This window comes from Chiloscyllium plagiosum, unplaced genomic scaffold (genome assembly GCF_037043375.1).
Source record: "Chiloscyllium plagiosum isolate Xiang-an unplaced genomic scaffold, Cpla_swu_hap1 HiC_scaffold_6, whole genome shotgun sequence".
NCBI lineage: Eukaryota > Metazoa > Chordata > Chondrichthyes > Orectolobiformes > Hemiscylliidae > Chiloscyllium > Chiloscyllium plagiosum.
The window spans coordinates 24,112,457-24,131,632 of record NW_028270144.1 but is presented as its reverse complement, the minus strand read 5'-3'; the positions used below and the strand labels follow the sequence as shown (position 1 = coordinate 24,131,632).

The 19,176-nt window shown below is 38.3% G+C and overlaps 1 protein-coding gene across 4 annotated transcripts in view; it reads left to right on the top strand.

Moving 5' to 3' along the window:
• LOC122550511 (protocadherin-9) overlaps positions 1-16,174 on the top strand; it is a 707,310-nt gene extending 691,136 nt beyond the window's left edge. For all 4 annotated transcript variants that reach the window (XM_043691349.2, XM_043691348.2, XM_043691351.2 and 1 more), the window contains one exon: positions 12,668-16,174. In XM_043691349.2, the coding sequence (XP_043547284.1) occupies positions 12,668-13,044 (377 nt within the window). In that variant the 3' untranslated portion in view covers positions 13,045-16,174. The remainder of the gene's footprint in view (positions 1-12,667) is intronic.
• Positions 16,175-19,176: the final 3,002 nt, after the last annotated feature.

Below are 19,176 nucleotides of genomic sequence, written 5' to 3'. Positions count from 1 at the left end.
ATCTTTCTATCTAATAAGAGTTGATAACAGCCAACTAAAAGTGGCACATTTTCCTCAGTTTATCTGTCACTGTGTATTGATATCCTCTGTGCTGTCACACTGTTACATGAGTGCTGCTGCCAACAAGACAGTAAACACTTTGCTGACATGGAAACAAAGAAATTAGAAGCAAGAGTAGGCCATTTGGCCCTTGAACCAGCTCTGCCAATAATTATAATCATAACTCATCAGCCAACTCTGTACTCTGTTCATGCTTTATCACCATGCCCTTTGATCCCTTCAGCTCTAAAAATTCATTCTTGAAAATATTCAATGTTTGATCTTAACTGCTTTCTGTAGCAGAAAATTCCACACTTCACCACATTCTAGGTGAAGAAACCTCTCCTGCTTTCAGTCATACCTAAAAGATGTTACCAATATCTGTGAACTGTGACCCCTGGTTTTGGATTCCCCAGTCATCAAGAACATTCTTCCTATGTTTGTCCTTTGTAGTCCCGTTAGAATGTTAGAGATTTCTATGAGAACCCCTGCATTCTTCGACATTCCAGTGAATATAATCCTAACCAATTCAGTCTCTCTCCATACGACAGTCCTGCCATCCAAATCATCAGTCTGGTAAATCTTTTTTCCACTCTCTCTGTAGCAACAATAATCTTTCCTCACCGAATGAAATCAGAAGTGCACACAATACTCCAGGTGTGGTCTCTCCAAGATACTGTATAATTGCAGCAAGACATACTTGCTTTTATACTAGAATCTGACTTTGAAAGCCATTTGCCTTCTTCACTGCTTGCTGCACCTGCATGCTTATCTCACTGAATTTTGTACAAGACACCAAGGTCTTTTGCATGGCCCCCTTTCCCAATCTATCGCCACTCGGATAATAATGTACCTTCTGTTTTTGCTGCCAAAGTGGATAACTTGCATTTATTCGCATTACTGTCGGGTTGTATTGCAGTGCAAGCAGTATTGCAATGTAAAGACGATAAGACATAGGAGCAGAAATTAGGCCATTCAGCCCATTGAGTCTGCTCTACTGTTCAATCCTGGCTTTTATGTTTCTCAACCCCATTCTCCCACTTTCTCCGTGTAACCCTTGATTCCCTTGGATCAAGGGGATCCCCCCCACTCTTTCCTACCAATGAAAAAAATCTTCCCAGCATCCACTCTGTCCAGGCCATTCAGTGTTCTCTATGTTTCAATTAGATCCCTCTCTCATTCCTTCTAAACTCCATCGAGTATAAACCCAGAGTCCTCAAACATTCCTTATAAGTTAAGCTTTCCATTCCTGGGACCATTTTCATGACTCTCCTTTGAACACGCTCCAGGGCCAAGGCATTCTTCCTGAGATATGAGGCCCAAAACTGCGCACAATACTTCAAATATAAAGGAACCCAGTAAATCATTGTGCATTGGTCATGGCTCAGCTGGAAGCACTATTGCTTCTCAGCGAGCAGATTGTGGTTCCAGAGCCATCTCTGGAGACCTGAACTGAAAATATGGGCTGTGCTCCAGTTTCAGGACTAGGGAGCACACCACTTTTGGAGGTGCCGTCTTTGAGACGAGATGTTAAATTCAGTGACTGACTGCCCTTTCAATTGGGCAAAAAAAACTCATGGAATGAGCAGAAGAGAATTCTTTCCCCAGTTCCTTGGCTAATATTTATCCCTCAGTTAACACTTAAAAATAGATGGTCTAGTCAATATCACATTGCTGTTTTTGGGAGTTTCCTGCAAACAAGATATCTACTGCTTTTCCTATGTTACAACGATGACTAGACTTCAAAAGTACTTCAATAGTCATAAAACATCTGGGGCATCCTACGGTTATGAAATCTGTCATATGAATGAAAGAACTTTTATCTTTTGAAAGCTACAGCTACAGTGATACGACTGGTGTGAAACCAAGTCATGTAAGTTGAACTACAGAGAGTGCTGTCATACCTTGACAGCCAAGTGATGATGCATTTCAACTAATTCTCTGTAATCTGAAAAATACTGCTGCTGTTTGTTTTTTCAGATTACAGAGAATTGTTCAAACTTAGCTTTGTCTTATGATCTTAAAAATAAGCATTTTCCATGTACTCTCACTGAATATTTAAAACATTGACTACTGATATTAATTTTAGACTCTGTTAATTTGGACATGTTGACTTTCTGCAAGTGACAGTTCTGACTGTTGTTAGAATGAAGAAGAATATATATGTCATATTGAAGTAAAATTAGTGTGACACCCCCAATTTGGTTCACAAAATGTGTATATATGAAGTACTTTTAATATAGTTTCCTTGTAATAAATGAACTAGAATATGTTACCAGTAGAGGAGATAAATAACATTAATATGTTTAATGGGATACTAAATAATTGCAAGAAAGAGAAAAGAATAGAAGGTAATAGGGTATAGGATTAAATGAAATTGAGCATGTGGAGTCTCATATAGAGTGTGAACCTCTGTTGCATCAAATTGGCAGGTTGTATGCTATCAACACTTTATGGCACTGTCTAATAAGGCTGCATGAATCAAAAAGGTATAAAATACCAATCGTTCAACTTTGTTTCCATGTTTTTGTGGAATAAGATTCTTGTAGGTCAGCAATTGAGAAGCTCAGAGATTTCTAAGACTTATAGGGTATTGATGGACCAACTTTGAAAAGCAGGCAATCACCTTGCCAGCAACCACCTTCAGTTGATCAATGTAGATCAATAAAGTGGCCATTTAGTTAGAGGCTGTAAAAAGAAGTGAAAAAAATACACTCACCTCTTTCAGTACAGAGTGGACGATCACTTTTGTGCAGAGGAGTTTGTGCTCTTTTCAGTTTATCTCACAAGGTGAATGAGTTTTCAATCTGTAGAGTCTATGGGATGAGAACATTGTAACTTGAAGAAGCTAAAAAAGCAGATGTCCTTTAGTACTTTAAGCTGCATATGTGAAGACAAATCAGGAGATTTGCATTATGCAATTTACCTGATAGTTGTGGATAAATGAAAAGGTGATTGAACAGTAGTGAAGCTACAAACTCTGCACAATTTTGTATAAAATTGGACTTCCACAAATCTGTCACATTATTTACTGATTAATGGATAAATGTAGACTTCGTGCAAGTGACAAAATTGGCTTTCAGGTTTGTAGCAGATATTCACATTTTATGATAATAAAATATGTGATCTCTTCCTAATGCCAAGAATTGTCTAAGGCTCTCAGTGCATATAATCAATAGTATAGCATGAATCTTCTCCTAAGCAGTTATTTATAATTCTAGGCATGCCAAATTTTATACAACCCAATAATTGGAAATACTATAGATAAAAAGACAAGTCACATCTGGCCACCCAGAAGGCAGGCCTTTTTTAAAAAAAAACAAGCTTTGAACTTTTTTTTTCTGAGGCAGTCTGTAAGGATCAAAGATGACATGCTTCTACTTCAGTTCGATGGGTTCTGAAATGCAAGTTTGGTCCAAAGTGCAATTGCCATATTCTGTCAGATGTGGGGCAATTTGTGCTCGAAGGATTGACTAGGTGAGTCGTTTGTGTTTTCTCATTATAGCCTTAACTTCAATTCTGCATGTCCCTGATAAAATCTTTCAATGTGTTTGGTGTCTTCCTGAGTAAGCCTTCTCCATTTTGGTCAATTACAATCTAGGGTCTTCCATGAGTCAATGCACATAGTTGACCTCTCCATGGACATTTTGAGGACTTCTCAAAGGAGGTGCTCTCTCCTCCAGGCAGTTGTCTGATCTCTGACTGTATAGAGCAGTTGTTTCAGGAGTCTGGTATTGGGCATGCAGATGACATATCCCACCAAACAGAGTTAGTTCTGAATCTCATTAACAGGGTGGACAGTTAATCTGTTTTAATATAAGCCATGATGTGGAGATGCAAGTGTTGGGCTGGGATTTAATAGAGTTAGCCAGGACATGTTATTACAAACTCATAGGGAAAACTGAACACCTAAATGACCAATTTACAGAATGGCTTCCAAAATGAAGAATTTTAAAAAATGTCCATATTTTATAACTTTTAGTTTAACATGAATCATAATCAACAAATTATGCATGAAATAACAGGCAAATACTAATGCATAGAGTCAAAGAGTAATACAGCATGGAAAAAGATGGTTCAGTCCAACTTATCCATGTTGACCATGTTTCACAAACTGAATTAGTCTCATTTGCCTGTGTTTGGCCCATATCCCTTTAAACCTTTCCTGTCCATGTGGCTGTCCAAATATCTTTTAAATGTTGTAACTGTACCTGCATCTATGACTTCCTCTGGCAATTCATTTCATACATGCAGCACCATCTGCATGATAAAGTTGCCCCTCACGTCATTTTTAAACTTTCTCCTTTCACATTCAGCCAATTGGAAGGCAAATAGTGGATGCAATAAAGACACGCCCTGCACATTTCACAGGCATGCAATATCACTCCCTACTTTAATGTTGTACCATATAGTGGCACAATTCCTGTTCTTCATTCCCAGGGGAGACCTAATTTACAAAAGTTTTCATCTTTGATTTTCATGGATAGGATTACCATCAGCGAAACTCACTTCTAGGAGCCCGTGTCTCTGTTGGGTCGATACAGTCCTGATGGTGTATCTTTCTGGAGTTACTTTTCAAAATAAATGACCAATAACATCTCAATTCGCAGTTTTGCCATTTCTGGGCAAGCACCCAGCTCATTGGCATCTGTGAGTTATTCATACAGCTTTCTAAGCCAGTTCACATATGCTTCAAAGAGTTCCAACCTACTGCCAGAAAGAGTAATTGACCTCTTCTTGAGAGTGATTTGTTTCTTCTTCTGGCAAAAATCCAGTGTTCCTCTTTCTGTCTCCCTGGTGTCTGCATCTGTCACTGATTCCCTTCATTCTTCAGCTCCTCTGCTTGCGACGTTCCTTTCTGTTTGCCAGCCACGTAGCTTCTTTTGCAACATCCTTCCTGTTACTGCTTTTCAAAGCATGGGTCACCAGGGTGCATGAGCCAGTATTTCTTGCAATCCCAGAAAGTTACTATGATCTCTTTACAATTGATGCAAATTCTTAAGTAAGTCTTTTAAAACATTTTAAAAAAAAATTAGATTCTACAGACCATTAAAAGAAATTACAAATTATCCTTATTATATTACATTTGAGTCTTGGGGTGTGTGCCCGCAATTCCCTGCTCCTCATGGGATCTTTCACATCTGTCTAAGAAAGTGACTTACATAATGCTCTAATGGAAAGGTAGCACCTCTGACAAGCTCGCACTATCTCTGCTACATTTTTGCATTAAATTACTCCTGGGCTGAAGCTTGAATCTGTAGCCTTAGGTAATTCACAGGCAATTGAATTATCTAAACACCTAAAATGCCTGATGTGATCAAAATGTAATGACAACTCAGAGATACACCTACGGGATTCTGTGTTATCTTTAAACATCTAGATGCTTTCTAATGAATCTGTCAATTACATAGTCTTTCAGAAATACCACAGCTGACCGGTGCACTAAAGTTTTGATCCAAGTTTGCTTTATAGATCATCTCTAATGAACATATTCTTGCATTTATTCGTAAATTTATTTGTAGTTCTTTGTCCATAAACAGAATGTTTAAAAATATTCAATGTAATAATCCAATCTGATCTATCATTAATTCTTAGAGAAAATACAAATTTCTCTTCAGAAGATCTAAGTTACATTCATTGCATCATATATTATTTATTTAGATTCTGGGTGGAGGTCTGTTTTCAAGCAGCACTACCTTTGTTTTCCAATTGGTTTCACCTGTTCAAGACCCAATGATTTGAAAAAATAATTGTAAAACTCAACCCCTTACCTCTGGAAGGCTTGGTTGATGCTTCCTCACAGGAAATCTCTTCACTATAGATCTCATTTCGAGCCTGAGACCTACACCAACCTTCAAACACCTTTACATTAGGTGTGAATATCACAAACCGAATTACAATCTTTCTACCATCTAATTAACAGTCGTAATTTCACACCTTTTTGATTGTACTAATAATTCCCATTGATTCTGTCATTGGAGAAAAGAGATGGTTAAAAAAAGCAAGAAAGTCAAGCGTCTTCCAGCATATATAGTGGTAATGAAAGCAGTAGGTTAAATAATAGGACATCACATTGTAGCAACATGATTCTATTAGCACTATAGATATTCACACAGATTTTCCTTTATGGCAGTTCCTCATTTTACCTTGCCTGGAATGTGAACAAAATTGTTGTTGATCCCATGGCTCATTTAATTGTAAAGGAGAATGAAAAACAAATAACTGATAAAATATAGAATGACAATAAGAATATAATGAAATCACCTGGTCATGCTATGCAGCCAAGTGATAACATCTAATTCAACTGTAATTATATCTATGACAGAAGTCTACATCTCAGATTAGAGCTGCCAAATTGTCAAATGTTGATAATCCTAGGATGAAGTAGTTCCAACCATCTCTAAATTGTACATTGCGTCAATCCCAAGAAAGTTCCATTTTTTCTCTGAGGAATAACAGAAATAGCATAGCAGCATGATATTGAAAAAGACAGAAGATCAGAGAATAATCCTGACTTGTTACTGGCTGTTCAAAATGCCATTAGGATAGAGGTTTTGACTCCCGATAGTTCAAACTGTGATTCCTTGATCTCGGCTGCACTATCAAGGGATCACTAATGAGCTTGTTCTGCTATTCTGTAGGAAGGTTAAAAATCTCAAAGCTCTTTCTTCACAGCAGGTGGAGTAGAGTTATGCAGTGAAATATCAGTATATGGCCTACATTTTGGGGCAACTTATAACAAGACTTATAGTGGGTGGCACGGTGGCACAGTGGTTATCACTGTTGCCTCACAGCGCCAGAGACCCGGGTTCAATTCCCGCCTCAGGCAACTGACTGTGTGGAGTTTGCACATTCTCCCCGTGTCTGCGTGGGTTTCCTCCGGGTGCTCCGGTTTCCTCCCACAGTCCAAAGATGTGCAGGTCAGGTGAATTGGCCATGCTAAATTGCCCGTAGTGTTAGGTGTAGGGTCTGGGTCTGGGTGGGTTGTGCTTCGGTGGGTCGGTGTGGACTTGTTGGGCTGAAGGGCCTGTTTCCACACTGTAAGTAATCTTAAAAAAAAGACAGAATCTTATCCATCAGTCTATCAATAATACAGGGATCTTAAGTAAGTTTTCTAATTTATTTTAGAGGAGAGTTATGTGGTTATACTGTTATCTTCACCAAGTACACAATGATGAAAATTGTGCCTTTTTAAAAAAATTCATATTTTTAAAATAACTTCCTTTTAAACATGTGATTAGCAAGAATAGCTCTATCCCAATTATCTCTTGTCCTTCTAGCCCTCTGTGGAAGATGCAAGTTTTGTGTAAGTGAATCATTTCTGATCCATTGATGTGCTCAGGTGGTTTTCAGGCAAGTTCCCTGGAGCACAGCTGGTTCCTTCATCCAACAAAACCTTGATCCTCTCGATTTCTTCCTCTTAAGGAAAATCTGAAGGGGCATGTGTATATACCAACAGTCCTGCTACCCTGAAGCGACTCTTATTCCCTTGTCAAGCGTGAAATCAGGAGGCTCTCTTCAGAGTCAGATTTCAAGAATAGTGGGCAATTTTATTGTCTGTGCTACAGCTGGAGTCACACTGTATAAACACTGCTTTCAAAGCAGCTGTTGAAACTGTGCCAACTGAACTGTTGGACATAGTGAACACATCAGTGTCAATCGGGTCTATAAGCCTTGAAATGATTACTGTCAATACCTGAGTACCCATGATTGATTATGTTCCATTGAAATTCCTCTGCTATTTTAACTCAATGGGGAGCATGGTAAATATATTTATTTGAAGTGGGAGTATTTGAAAATGTAAAAAGGAATTGAAGGACAGTGGGGAAACAGCAGGGGAATGAGACAAAATGGACAGATCTTTCAAAGAGCTGGCACAAGCATGATGAGTTGAATGTTATAGCTTTAAAATTCCTTCATTCAAAGAGCAAAAGTATGGCGCTTAAGTGTTTGAAGCATCATTTACTGATATCACCGGTATTATTTTCTAGGCTCACAATAAAAAGCCAAACCCTCCCTACTTTAATTTTCCCCAAAGGATACCATTTCTTTTAAGCTTAAGGCACTACCAAAGAAATACTTAAGTGGTTTGTTTGATGATAACCTGAATTGATCCGCCCCCATGACAATTAAACTAAACATATTCATCAGGACTGGGGAGAAAGTGAGGTCTGCAGATGCTGGAGATCAGAGCTGAAAATGTGTTGCTGGAAAAGCGCAGCAGGTCAGGCAGCATCTAGGGAACAGGAGAATCGATGTTTCGGGCATAAGCCCTTCTTCAGGAAGAAGGGCTTATGCCCGAAACGTCGATTCTCCTGTTCCCTGGATGCTGCCTGACCTGCTGCGCTTTTCCAGCAACACATTTTCAGCCATATTCATCAGGACTGCCAATTGTTCTGCAAACTCCATAAGTCACCCAGAGATGCATCATAATTCACACACCTACCACACACACACACGAGTATTTTACATTTGGGCAGAAACCCAGCATATATTTTGACCAAGGCAGGAGCAACTAGCGAAGACTAATGTTTATGTTTACATGGTGAGATCACTTGCATGCATTTGCTGTTACCCAACCCCTATAGTTAAGTAGATGTTGTCTGTCTCATGTCACACAGAGAGAACAATTTATTTATTCATTCAAGGGATGTGGCTTTGCTACCAGGGTATATATTTAGTGCACGTTGCTAATTGCCCTTGGGAAGGTGGTAACAGGCTGCCTTTCTCAACTACCTCTGTCCATTTGGTGTCAAGACATCCACAATGCTGTTGGAAAGGAAGTTCAATGATTTTGTCGTAGTAACAGTGAGTGACACATTTCCAAATTATAATTATGAGTGGCTTGGAGAGGAACTGGTAGATGGTGTTGATCCCACATTTCCGTTGTCCTTCTCCTTCTAGATTGTAGTGAGTGCAGTGAGGGGAACCTTGATGAATTTTCAGCAGTAAGTCTTCAATGTGGTGCAGATTGAGCAGGCTGCTATGTCCTGGATGTTGTCAAGCCGCTTGAGTGTTCCTGGAGTAGCACTTATTTAGAAAAGTGGAGAGGTTTGTATTACACTTGTGCATTGCAGATGATGGACAGGCTTCAGGGATTGAGGGCTTAGGTAATCACTGCAGAGTTCCTAGCCTCTGACCTCCTCTTATAGCCACTATCTTTAAATAGCCAGGAACACAAGAGAATATAAAACAATCTGACTGATGTTTTCTGTTTATTAGGACTGATCAGATAAAATGTTTCTACTTGTGTCAGAATTCAAAACTAGGAGCTATAAATATAAAATGGTAATTAATTAATGTAATAAAGAATTCAAGATAAACTTAACTAGTCAGTGAGTGGTGGTTATGTGGAACTTGGTACTGCAGGGAATGGTTGAGATGAATGCCATAGATGCAATAGGAGGAAACTAGATAAGTCTATGAAGGAGGAAGGAATGGAAGGATATGCTGATGAAATAGTGTGGGAAAGAGTTGATGTGGGACAATAACTCAGGCATAGGTCTGTTGGACTAATGCTCTTTTTTTGTGCTGAAAATTTCCGTGTGTAACTACTTATGAAGAATGAAAGCATGACTGAACCATGATTCCAAACCAAGATCATCTGGCTTCTAATCTGGCACTCAGATCATCAATCCTACACTCCATTTGCATAAGACAGTTGTTTGTTGAGCAATTGCCCTTTGTAGAAATAGACACATTTTTCTCTATCATTAATCTAGTGCTTCTTTACAACTCAAATGCCTGTTGTATCAATGAAAATTGTGCAGGATGAATTCCAAACTGGACTTCTGTTCCCTGTGAGAGAGAGAGGAGAGAATGATTAGCATTTTCAAAAACACATGACTGCAAGGCATCTCAAATTACAAAAGTATTTCAATGGCTGCAATGTATTTGTAGATTATAATATTTGAAAGAAGGTGTCTAATTTGCACAGAGCAAGCTCTCACAAAGAGCAATGTGATAATGACTGGGTATTTATGATTTGATTTAGGAATATGACACCAAGGATAAGCCCCTGCTATTCTTTGTACTTGTGTCATTGATCCATTTACAATGCAACCAAATGTGGGGATAGACAGTGCCTTGATTTAACATTTGATGTGAAAGTTGGCACCTCTGACAATGCATGAGAAGTATTGCTCTTTGAGGATCAGCCTGCTTTTTGTGTGCAAATTTCTGGACTGTAACTTGAAGTTACAATCTTTTGAAACTGTGTGATAGCAAGATATTTGAGAACAAGTTCTTGACTCAAGCAGAGAAATCTGCCTGTTTTCTGACAATTCATTTTGCAGATTTCACAAAGTAGATTGTTGAATTAAGGGAATAAGATCACTGTCATCTCAAGCTTACCTTTGCCATCTTTATAGTGATTTGAGAATTGAGGAAATCCCTGGATTGCCTATTTCACTCTCAGATCTAGTGTCTTTACTGTCTTCTCAATGGCCTCAGAGCCATTGATTCCAACAGTGTCATTGCAGTGTGCCACAACAGTGGTAAAATATGGGCCATCAATTCTCAACCTACATCATCTGATTATTAATGCCTGAAACCTTTCGTGGTCTAAGCAACCACTTAACTACAGATTGAGGCAAGTTCAGGGCACCAATGTGGCATAAACAAAATTATCTGAACTGAAGTAATTTTATCCAAAAGTTCTGAAAACAGTCAACTGCGCCAAGCATCAAAAAACTTCACACTTGTATGAAAAGTTGCATGTATTGAACATGAAAAGTTTGCCTACAATTATTCACTTTTGAAATACAATACAGCTGGATGCAGAAATATACAAATTAGACATATTTCCATAGCTGCTTGGCAGATCAGTAGACAGAAAGAAAGGAGCATGGATTTGTTAAAGCAAGGTCTGAAAAATCTCCCTCTCTTTTTGTTTCCTACTCATCCTTTCAAAAACTGAACACTACGAAAAGGCAAATCAGAGAAATGGACATTTTACCAATAACTCCATCAGATCTACACTTTATTGCTACTGCTGAGGCTATCAGCCACCAACTAAGCAACTGTGGTCTCAGGTTGAAGTCTAACACAACCAGGACTCTAGAAACTTTTAAACTGCATAGCCTTTATTCTTTATCACTGTACACACTTATTAAAAATCTTATACTTGTGTTTGTGAATGTGTGCCTGATATTAGCTTTCATTACTTTTCTTAGGTTCAGTTTTACATTCCCTTGTTCTTTCACTCAAGAAAATCTTAGTCCCTTAAGTTTCAATTTTTAAAATTGGAATTTGATAGCTGCATGATATAAATAATTTTTTTAGTGACCGGGTTAAAAAAAAGAGTTGATTACTCCTTCAAACCTGGATGTAACAAGAGTCAGGATAAATTTTCAAGTTTGTTACCAATGTATTTCTTTATATAGAAAGGCAAATATACTCCTACTTTTCAAAACTGCAAGAGGAACTTCTCTTTTTTTTTCTTTGTGTGACTCCCATTGTATTAAAGCTCCCCTTTCAAGCATTCCTGTTTTAAGATGTGCCTATTGAAGCATGTTTCTTCTAAAGAAAAGCACAGACAAATTTTCCTCAGGGTGGTTGTGCTGAAAATATTTCTGAATTCACAATAATAAATGCTGAAGTACTTATCTGTTTCTTTCAATCGTATTGATTCGAGCTTTCTGTGATGAATTCATATCTGCCCATTTCCTTTCAATGAAAATGCATTCCACTGTGGTAAAAATAGTTCAGTATTTCAGCCATTATAATTAGGTTTAACATCAATGTCTGTCTTGCTCACCCACTCCTCTTTACTCAATGTCCTCTCAGGACTTGTGCCCTGCAGTATGTTCTTATAAAATGAAACCTGAAAGACCAAACATTTTGCAAAGCTATTTTGCTGCTTCTCTGGAAGTATTAACAGGGAAGTGGAATGCCTGATAGTAAAACCTGGAGACATTTCTATATTTTCCATTAAAAAAAAATGTATGCAATGTTATCTGTTAGTGACAGCAATCTTGTATGAAATGCCTGGTAGTGAAGGATCAAGACATAGCTGGTTAGTGGTAGGAAACTCCATGTTTAAATACAGCTCACATTTGGCTTTCCTTTGTTCCTGAGCTATGTTGTTTTGTCCGGTGTTCATTCCATGCATTTAATTAACAAGTAACATGTGATTATGTAACAATGTTCCTCCTAAGTCTTTCAAAACATTTTCTTGCCAGTATGACTGCCAGACCTCAAAAACTAAACCTTTTTGATTAATCATTTAGTTGTTTTTCTTGGACACAGTTAAGGTAAGGTTTGAAAAAAAAATCAAATTGCTGGAAAGGCTCAGTGGGTCTGGCAGCAACTATGGAGAGAAATCAGAGTTAATGGTTCAGGTTCAGTGACCCTTCTTCAGTTCCTTCCTTAAACTTTCCTGAATTTCATACGAACCACACGGAATATAGCACTTTCATCAAGTGTATGTCAACCCACACTGAGTGGTTCATTTGAGATTAATCGCATTCATTTTAATCAAAACCTTTATAATTAGGAGAGGGAGGAGCCCTTCACCCCACCACTCTGAGCTGGTTTCAAATGCACTTTTAAGCAGCATTATATGATTTTAAAAATCTACATACAGTGTCACTGATATAATTTTTTTTTCTGTATCCTTTATTTTCAGGTGATGTTCCACTTGGCCCAAGAGGTCTAGCTGAAGCAACAGAGATGTGCACCCAAGAATGCTTGGTACTTGGCCACTCAGACAACTGTTGGATGCCTCCAGGGCTTGGTTCCTATCAACAGCTGAAGTCCCCTCTCGCTACCTTTGGATCTCAGAAAGAATGGATTAAGAAAGATAAGATAGTGAATGGACATGCACTCTCAAGGGCCTGGAAGGAGGATGGGAACAGAAATCATTTTAATGACAGGAAACTAATTAGTGGAAATGAGGGACATTATACCAGTGGGAGTCAAATGACGGACATTCCTTTGGCTAGTCTGAAATCATACAAACATACACCAGCATCCATGGAGAAGCCTAAAGAACATCAGCTATGAAGAGTGCTTTTCCTTTACCCAACATTAACTCATGCAAGCCTCATTATAGGCTATAGTGGTAGAATATGCGAATCCTGTGTGTCAGAATTCTGTGTTACGGGTAGGCCTTTAGATCAGTGTTGCAGCAAGTACTTGGAGTTATTTGTGTTTTAGAACTACGAGGTTTGATCATTTCTGTAGTCCACTCGCTGTCAGTTCACATGCAAAAAACCTTAAATACTGTGATTGATTAAGGGGCTACCACAAGTTTATTGCTCCACCTGAACTGCATGTCAAGATGATAACATAACGGTGGAATTGTCTCACGATTGTGTCCTCAGAGCCGCTGAGAAATGAGAGATGCCAACTGAAGTAGAAAGTGTAGGGGAACAAAATGCTTCTTTTACTTGATATCGATTGCTGCTGATCTACTTAAAAAAGAAATCTAAACAGGAGTGATGCTGACAATGGCTACAAAATGGACAAAACAAACGTCTCTCTTGTGCAGTTACATATTTCGAGTGGACACTTCAACCATCACTCAAAGTGTTTGTAAATACAATAAATCAGTGAGACCTACTTTTATGTAATTATATCCTTCACCAACAGTAGCAAAAGGCAGTGTGTTGCACAGTTGCTTCCCTCCCCAGTCCTTCTCCCCTCTTTGTTTGTATACTTTTGGGTTTACTTGTTGCTTCTTGTCGCTGACCTCCCAGTGAAAGTGGTATGAGTGTTTGTGATCTGTCCAGGACCACTTTTTTTTCACAATCAGAATATTTAATGTGTTGTGCCTTCATAATGTACTAAAGCATAATACTGGTCGTTGTGAGTGCTGGGCAAAACTCTATTTCTAGTTATCTGTACATTTGTTCAATGCCTGGCAGGTACCAGCATCATGTTTATTTGTTACATGAGTACGAGGAAGTTTCCAACACAGCTTTTAACAGCATGTTTAAGCAAACAAGAATCAATGCTTCTTTCAAAAAAAAGAAAATTCAACAGTTTGGGCATGGAAAGCCAATTTAACAATCTGGTAGATAGCATGTTTTGCAGAATTGGCTGATTACTTTTTTCAAACACATTCCAATAATAGTAACAGTGAGGGGAAAAAATAAAAATGCATACAAAAAAAGAAAAAAAACTAAATAAAACAAGAAACCAAAAAAAAAAGAAACAAAGCCAGCAGTCATTTAAAAGCTGTAATTTCCTCCTTTTTGAGGGGGTAGGGGGTATCATTTCCAGACCAATCATATCTACATGCAAACTAATGGATCCCTGAGTCTGCATTATGGAATCTGAGGTCGGATTCAGGCTGTAAAGTCCAGGAGCAGTGAGACACTACTTAATAACACAATTCAGTAATTCAAATTTATTAGTTATTTGTATCCGCTGTTATGTATTTTAATACATATAGTGTACTTTTTATATGAGAAATCTGGAATTGTCATTGAGTATAACATATACAAAAAGGTCGGTGGTGTGAGCTTAACACAGTGATAGTAAATTGGTGCAAACATTATTGTGATGTAGGTTATATTATAGGTACTGAAGCCACAAAATTCAAAAGAAAAGCTTGGAAGTACAGAAATGTTCAGTACGCTGTATATATTACAATTGAATAACATTCCCCCCCCTTAAGCAATGCAATGTACTAAGCAGTTTCCTGCTAGTTTAATTTGATGATTGCTGATTTTTCAGAGACAGTTTTTCTGTGTATCGATGTCAACACACATCTTTAATATATCTGTATTCAGTAAAAGAGTCATTGAAAAATATTTTTAACTTAGGATACTTGTCAGGTAAAATACATTTTTTTCTTAGAATATGTGCTAACAAAAATGTCCACAGCATAAATGTAACTTGTAACTTAAATGTTAGGGCTCAACTCTAAAGGTGTTTCCAATACTGAACTTTGAAATAAAGATAGCATGTTAATATGAAGTTGACAATGGATTCATGTGAAATACAGTCAGTAAAAGGGTTAGCAACAGCTTTAACTGTTAAATGTTGAAAACATTTTGAACCCAGTAATGTATTTGGGTGCAAGTGATTAAAGAAACTTGCATTTATATTGGCCCTTTCATGACCTCAGGACATCGCCAAGGTGCTCTACAGCCGATGAAGCACTTTTTGAAGTACAGTCATGTCATGATGTAGGAAACCCAGCAGTCAAACTGCGCACACCAAATTTTAAGACAGTAATGTCAGAACAACCAGATGACTTTTTTTTAAGTAATATAAGTTTTAGGGATAAATATTGACCAGGACACCAAGGAAGCTGCCCTGATTTTCTTCAGCATGGTAAACAACAGAGGTTGCATACATCCATCTGAGAGGCAGACAAGGCTTTGGCCTTTAAAACCTCTCATCCCAAAGGTGATACCTCAGATAGTGCAACACTGGTATCATCATTCTTGATTATGGTCAAGTCCTGAAAGGTGCAGTCTATCTGAAGGAGTAGGCCTGAATGGCTAAAATAGAGAAAGATGTTTAACAATACAGTTCCTGATAGCTGGTTTCCCCAGTCCTTTTGAGGTGAGGGTACAGGCTGAGCTGGAAGACAAGCAAACTAAAGGATTGTGGGACATGAAGACAGAAGATCCATTAAGAGCAACTTGATGTCTTTCAAGGCCTAGCAAAACATAATAATTATGCTCCTGCATTGATCAGCCATGGTGTCCAACAAATGGGGAATATTTGTCTTCAAACAAAATGAATAATAAAAATTAACCAAAAAAACTCTTCTGCAAAGGAAGAATAAAGATGTTATCTTTGGGTGCTGCATCCCTAATGTCCTTCTGTATGCAAAGAAATCTAGCAGGACAGGGATACAATCCCATATACATAGAGACACACATATATAAATAAGATATACATATATAATTTAAATATACATTTACTTACATGCTGGGCACTGGAAAAAATATAAAAGTCACTAATTTGTGTTTGTGCATAGCACGAAAAGATTAATTCCATGTTTTAAGTTTTGATGATCAAAATGCTATACTTTGTATAAGCAGCTCATGTGTTTTTGGTTTTGTCAAATTGTTATAATGTGGGTTGCAGATGATCTGCGTAGTCACAGTAAATTCTGTCGGTCTGCAAGAAGTGTTTTGATGAAGATGGCAAAAATATATGGCAGTTATCCTTGTTACTGCATTGTTGGTTCAACGTTATTTACCGTTATTCTGCTCTGCAATAAATGTTTGACATTCTGTACTGTGTTGTATTATTCTATAAATTCATCACTAGGTTTGAATCGTGCTACCCAGGTACAATGGTTCACATTAAACCTTGATATTCTTCAAGTCTCAATTTGTCCATTATTACTAATCAATTTAAATGTCCATCAAACTCAAGGTTTATTTTCTCCTTCAGGTAAAATTTGTGTTTCTTTATCTTCATTGTATTAGTTTCAACATTCAAATGTGCACAGGGTTGGCACCCAGTGTGAGTGGGGAGGAGGTAACAAAAATGAGGAGAACCCACTCTTGTACGATATAGCCCGTTAGTGTCTCTTAGGAGCTGGTTACCATGTTAAGAAGGGCGAGGATAAGATTTTCAAAAGACTAATTGACAGATTTCCTTTCTTTTTCATTTCATTGCTTAACCAGATTTATTATAGGTTTTTGTGTGGGTGAAATGGAGAGGGAGGAAGACATTTGAGAAATTTAAACATCTGCAGAGATCGAAGAAAATCCATGCCCTATTTGTGCTATATGTTTCTACGTAATTTAATCCACTTCTTTAGTCCAGCTATCAGTTTCATTGCAGCAATATCAAAAAATTTTTTATTCATTGAAAACTGTTGTTTCATCGATCAACTTCCTTTGGTTTGATCACTATACCTTTATTTCACCTGCATGACCACTTTGCACCACATTATTGCTGATGACCCTATGGAAACCTATTTAGTCTATTTTGACGAGGAGGCAACAGGCCTCAGTATGGCTGCCTCCTGCTTTTGCTACTGGTATCAGACAGGTATCTCCCACTTCCGAGAGGCATACTACTCTGCAAATTGGGTACCAGTGTTCACCTTCTGTCCAATTAAGACATGTTTAAAAAGAACAGTTGGTGCATGTGGTCGAGACCAGGAATTCATCCTGATTTCAGGATCCTGACCTCACATTGAAATCCAGCCCAATGTATTCCTGGGATAAACCTTTTTTTTGATGAGGGTGGAGGGAGCGCATTTCAATTGAAAACTGAAAACAAGACCGAGAGTTTGCCTGTTTGAAAGAAGGAAAAGCTTACATCTCCATCGCACCTTTCACAATTACAGAACATTTCAAAGTACGTTGCAGCCAATGAATTGCAGTAACTGTTGTAATAATGGAATACATAGTTTGTACATAGTAAGCATGTAAATCAATGATAATGATCAGATAATTTGTTTTTTGTGTTCATTGTCTGAGGATAACTCATTTACAAGGCATTAAGAATAACTTTCTTATCTTTCTTCAAAATTATATCTCTGATCCGATGCAGTGGAATTTTCTGTCTCTGTCTCCCACACCCCACCCCGTCACCACCACCACCACCACCATTCGAGTTACATTGGAATGCCGGCCCAGATATTTACACAGCAGTCTCTATTACGGAACTAAATATTCCACCTCCTGATTCAGAGAGAAACATACCATCACATAATCATAACAAATGTATAAAGTTTATAGTTAAGGTTCATGTAAAATCTCTAATGATTACAAATTAAGTGTGACAAGATATTTTAACCAATATTCCTCTGTTAACAATGTATCCAATTTAAACAGAATTCATTGTCTGATAAATCACTTGGGCCATTGGATAGAACATTTTTAAACAATGAGTTAAGGTGAAAGGAAATTATCTGGATTTCTACTCCCTCCTGCTTTGAGATAGTATTTTGAGCTTAATTCACTTGGCCCACATCCCTCTAAACCCTTCCTATTCATATACCCATCCAGATGCCTTTTAAATGTTGTACCAGCTTTCACCACTTCCTCTGGTAGCTCATTCCATACATGCACCATCCTCTGCATGAAAAAGTTACCCCTCAGGTCCTTAAACCTATGCCATCTAGTTTTGGAGTCCCACTCCTCAGAAATGAACCTTGGCTATTCACCCTATCCATGCCCCTTACGATTTTATAAACCTCTATAAGGTCATCCCTTGCCACATGCTGGCAAATGGGACTTGGTCAGATTGGGATGTTTGGTCAGCATGGAAGAGTTGGACTGAAAGGTCTGTTTCTGTGCTGTGTAACTCTATGATTCTATAATGGCCAGGATTTGACTGGAACACAGATTCCTTGGTGTTAGAAATAAAATACGCGACTTAAAAGTTGTTTGAGGCTTTGTTGCAAAAATAGTAATATCCATTAATGCAATTTTGCTGTGGAAAAAGCAGTTCATAAAAGAATTCCTTTGAGGAGCTGACAGACTTCAAGGTTTTGTTATAATTAGACAATAGACAATAGGTGCAGGAGTAGGCCATTCAGCCCTTCGAGCCTGCACCGCCATTCAATATAATCATGGCTGATCATTCCTAATCAGTATCCTGTTCCTGCCTTATCTCCATAACCCTTGATTCCATTATCTTTGAGAGCTCTATCCAACTCTTTCTTAAATGAATCCAGAGAGTGGGCCTGAACTGCCCTCTGGGGCAGAGCATTCCACACAGCCACCACCCTCTGGGTGAAGACGTTTCTCCTGAGCTCTGGCCTAAATGGTCTACCCCGTATTTTTAAGCTGTGTCCTCTGGTTCGGCACTCACCCATCAGTGGAAATATGTTTCCTACTACCAGAGTGTCCAATCCTTTCATAATCTTATATGTCTCAATCAGATCCCCTCTCAATCTTCGAAACTCAAGGGTATACAAGCCCAGTCGCTTCAGTCTTTCAGTGTAAGGTAATCCTGCCATTCCAGGAATTGACCTCGTGAATCTACACTGCACTCCCTCAATAGCCAGAATGTCTTTTCTCAAATTTGGAGACCAGAACTGCACACAGTACTCCAGGTGTGGTCTCACCAGGGCCCTATACAGCTGCAGAAGCACCTCTTTGCTTCTATACTCAATTCCTCTTGTTATGAAGGCCAGCATGCTATTAGCCTTCTTCACTACCTGCTGTACCTGCATGCTTGCCTTCATTGACTGGTGTACAAGAACAC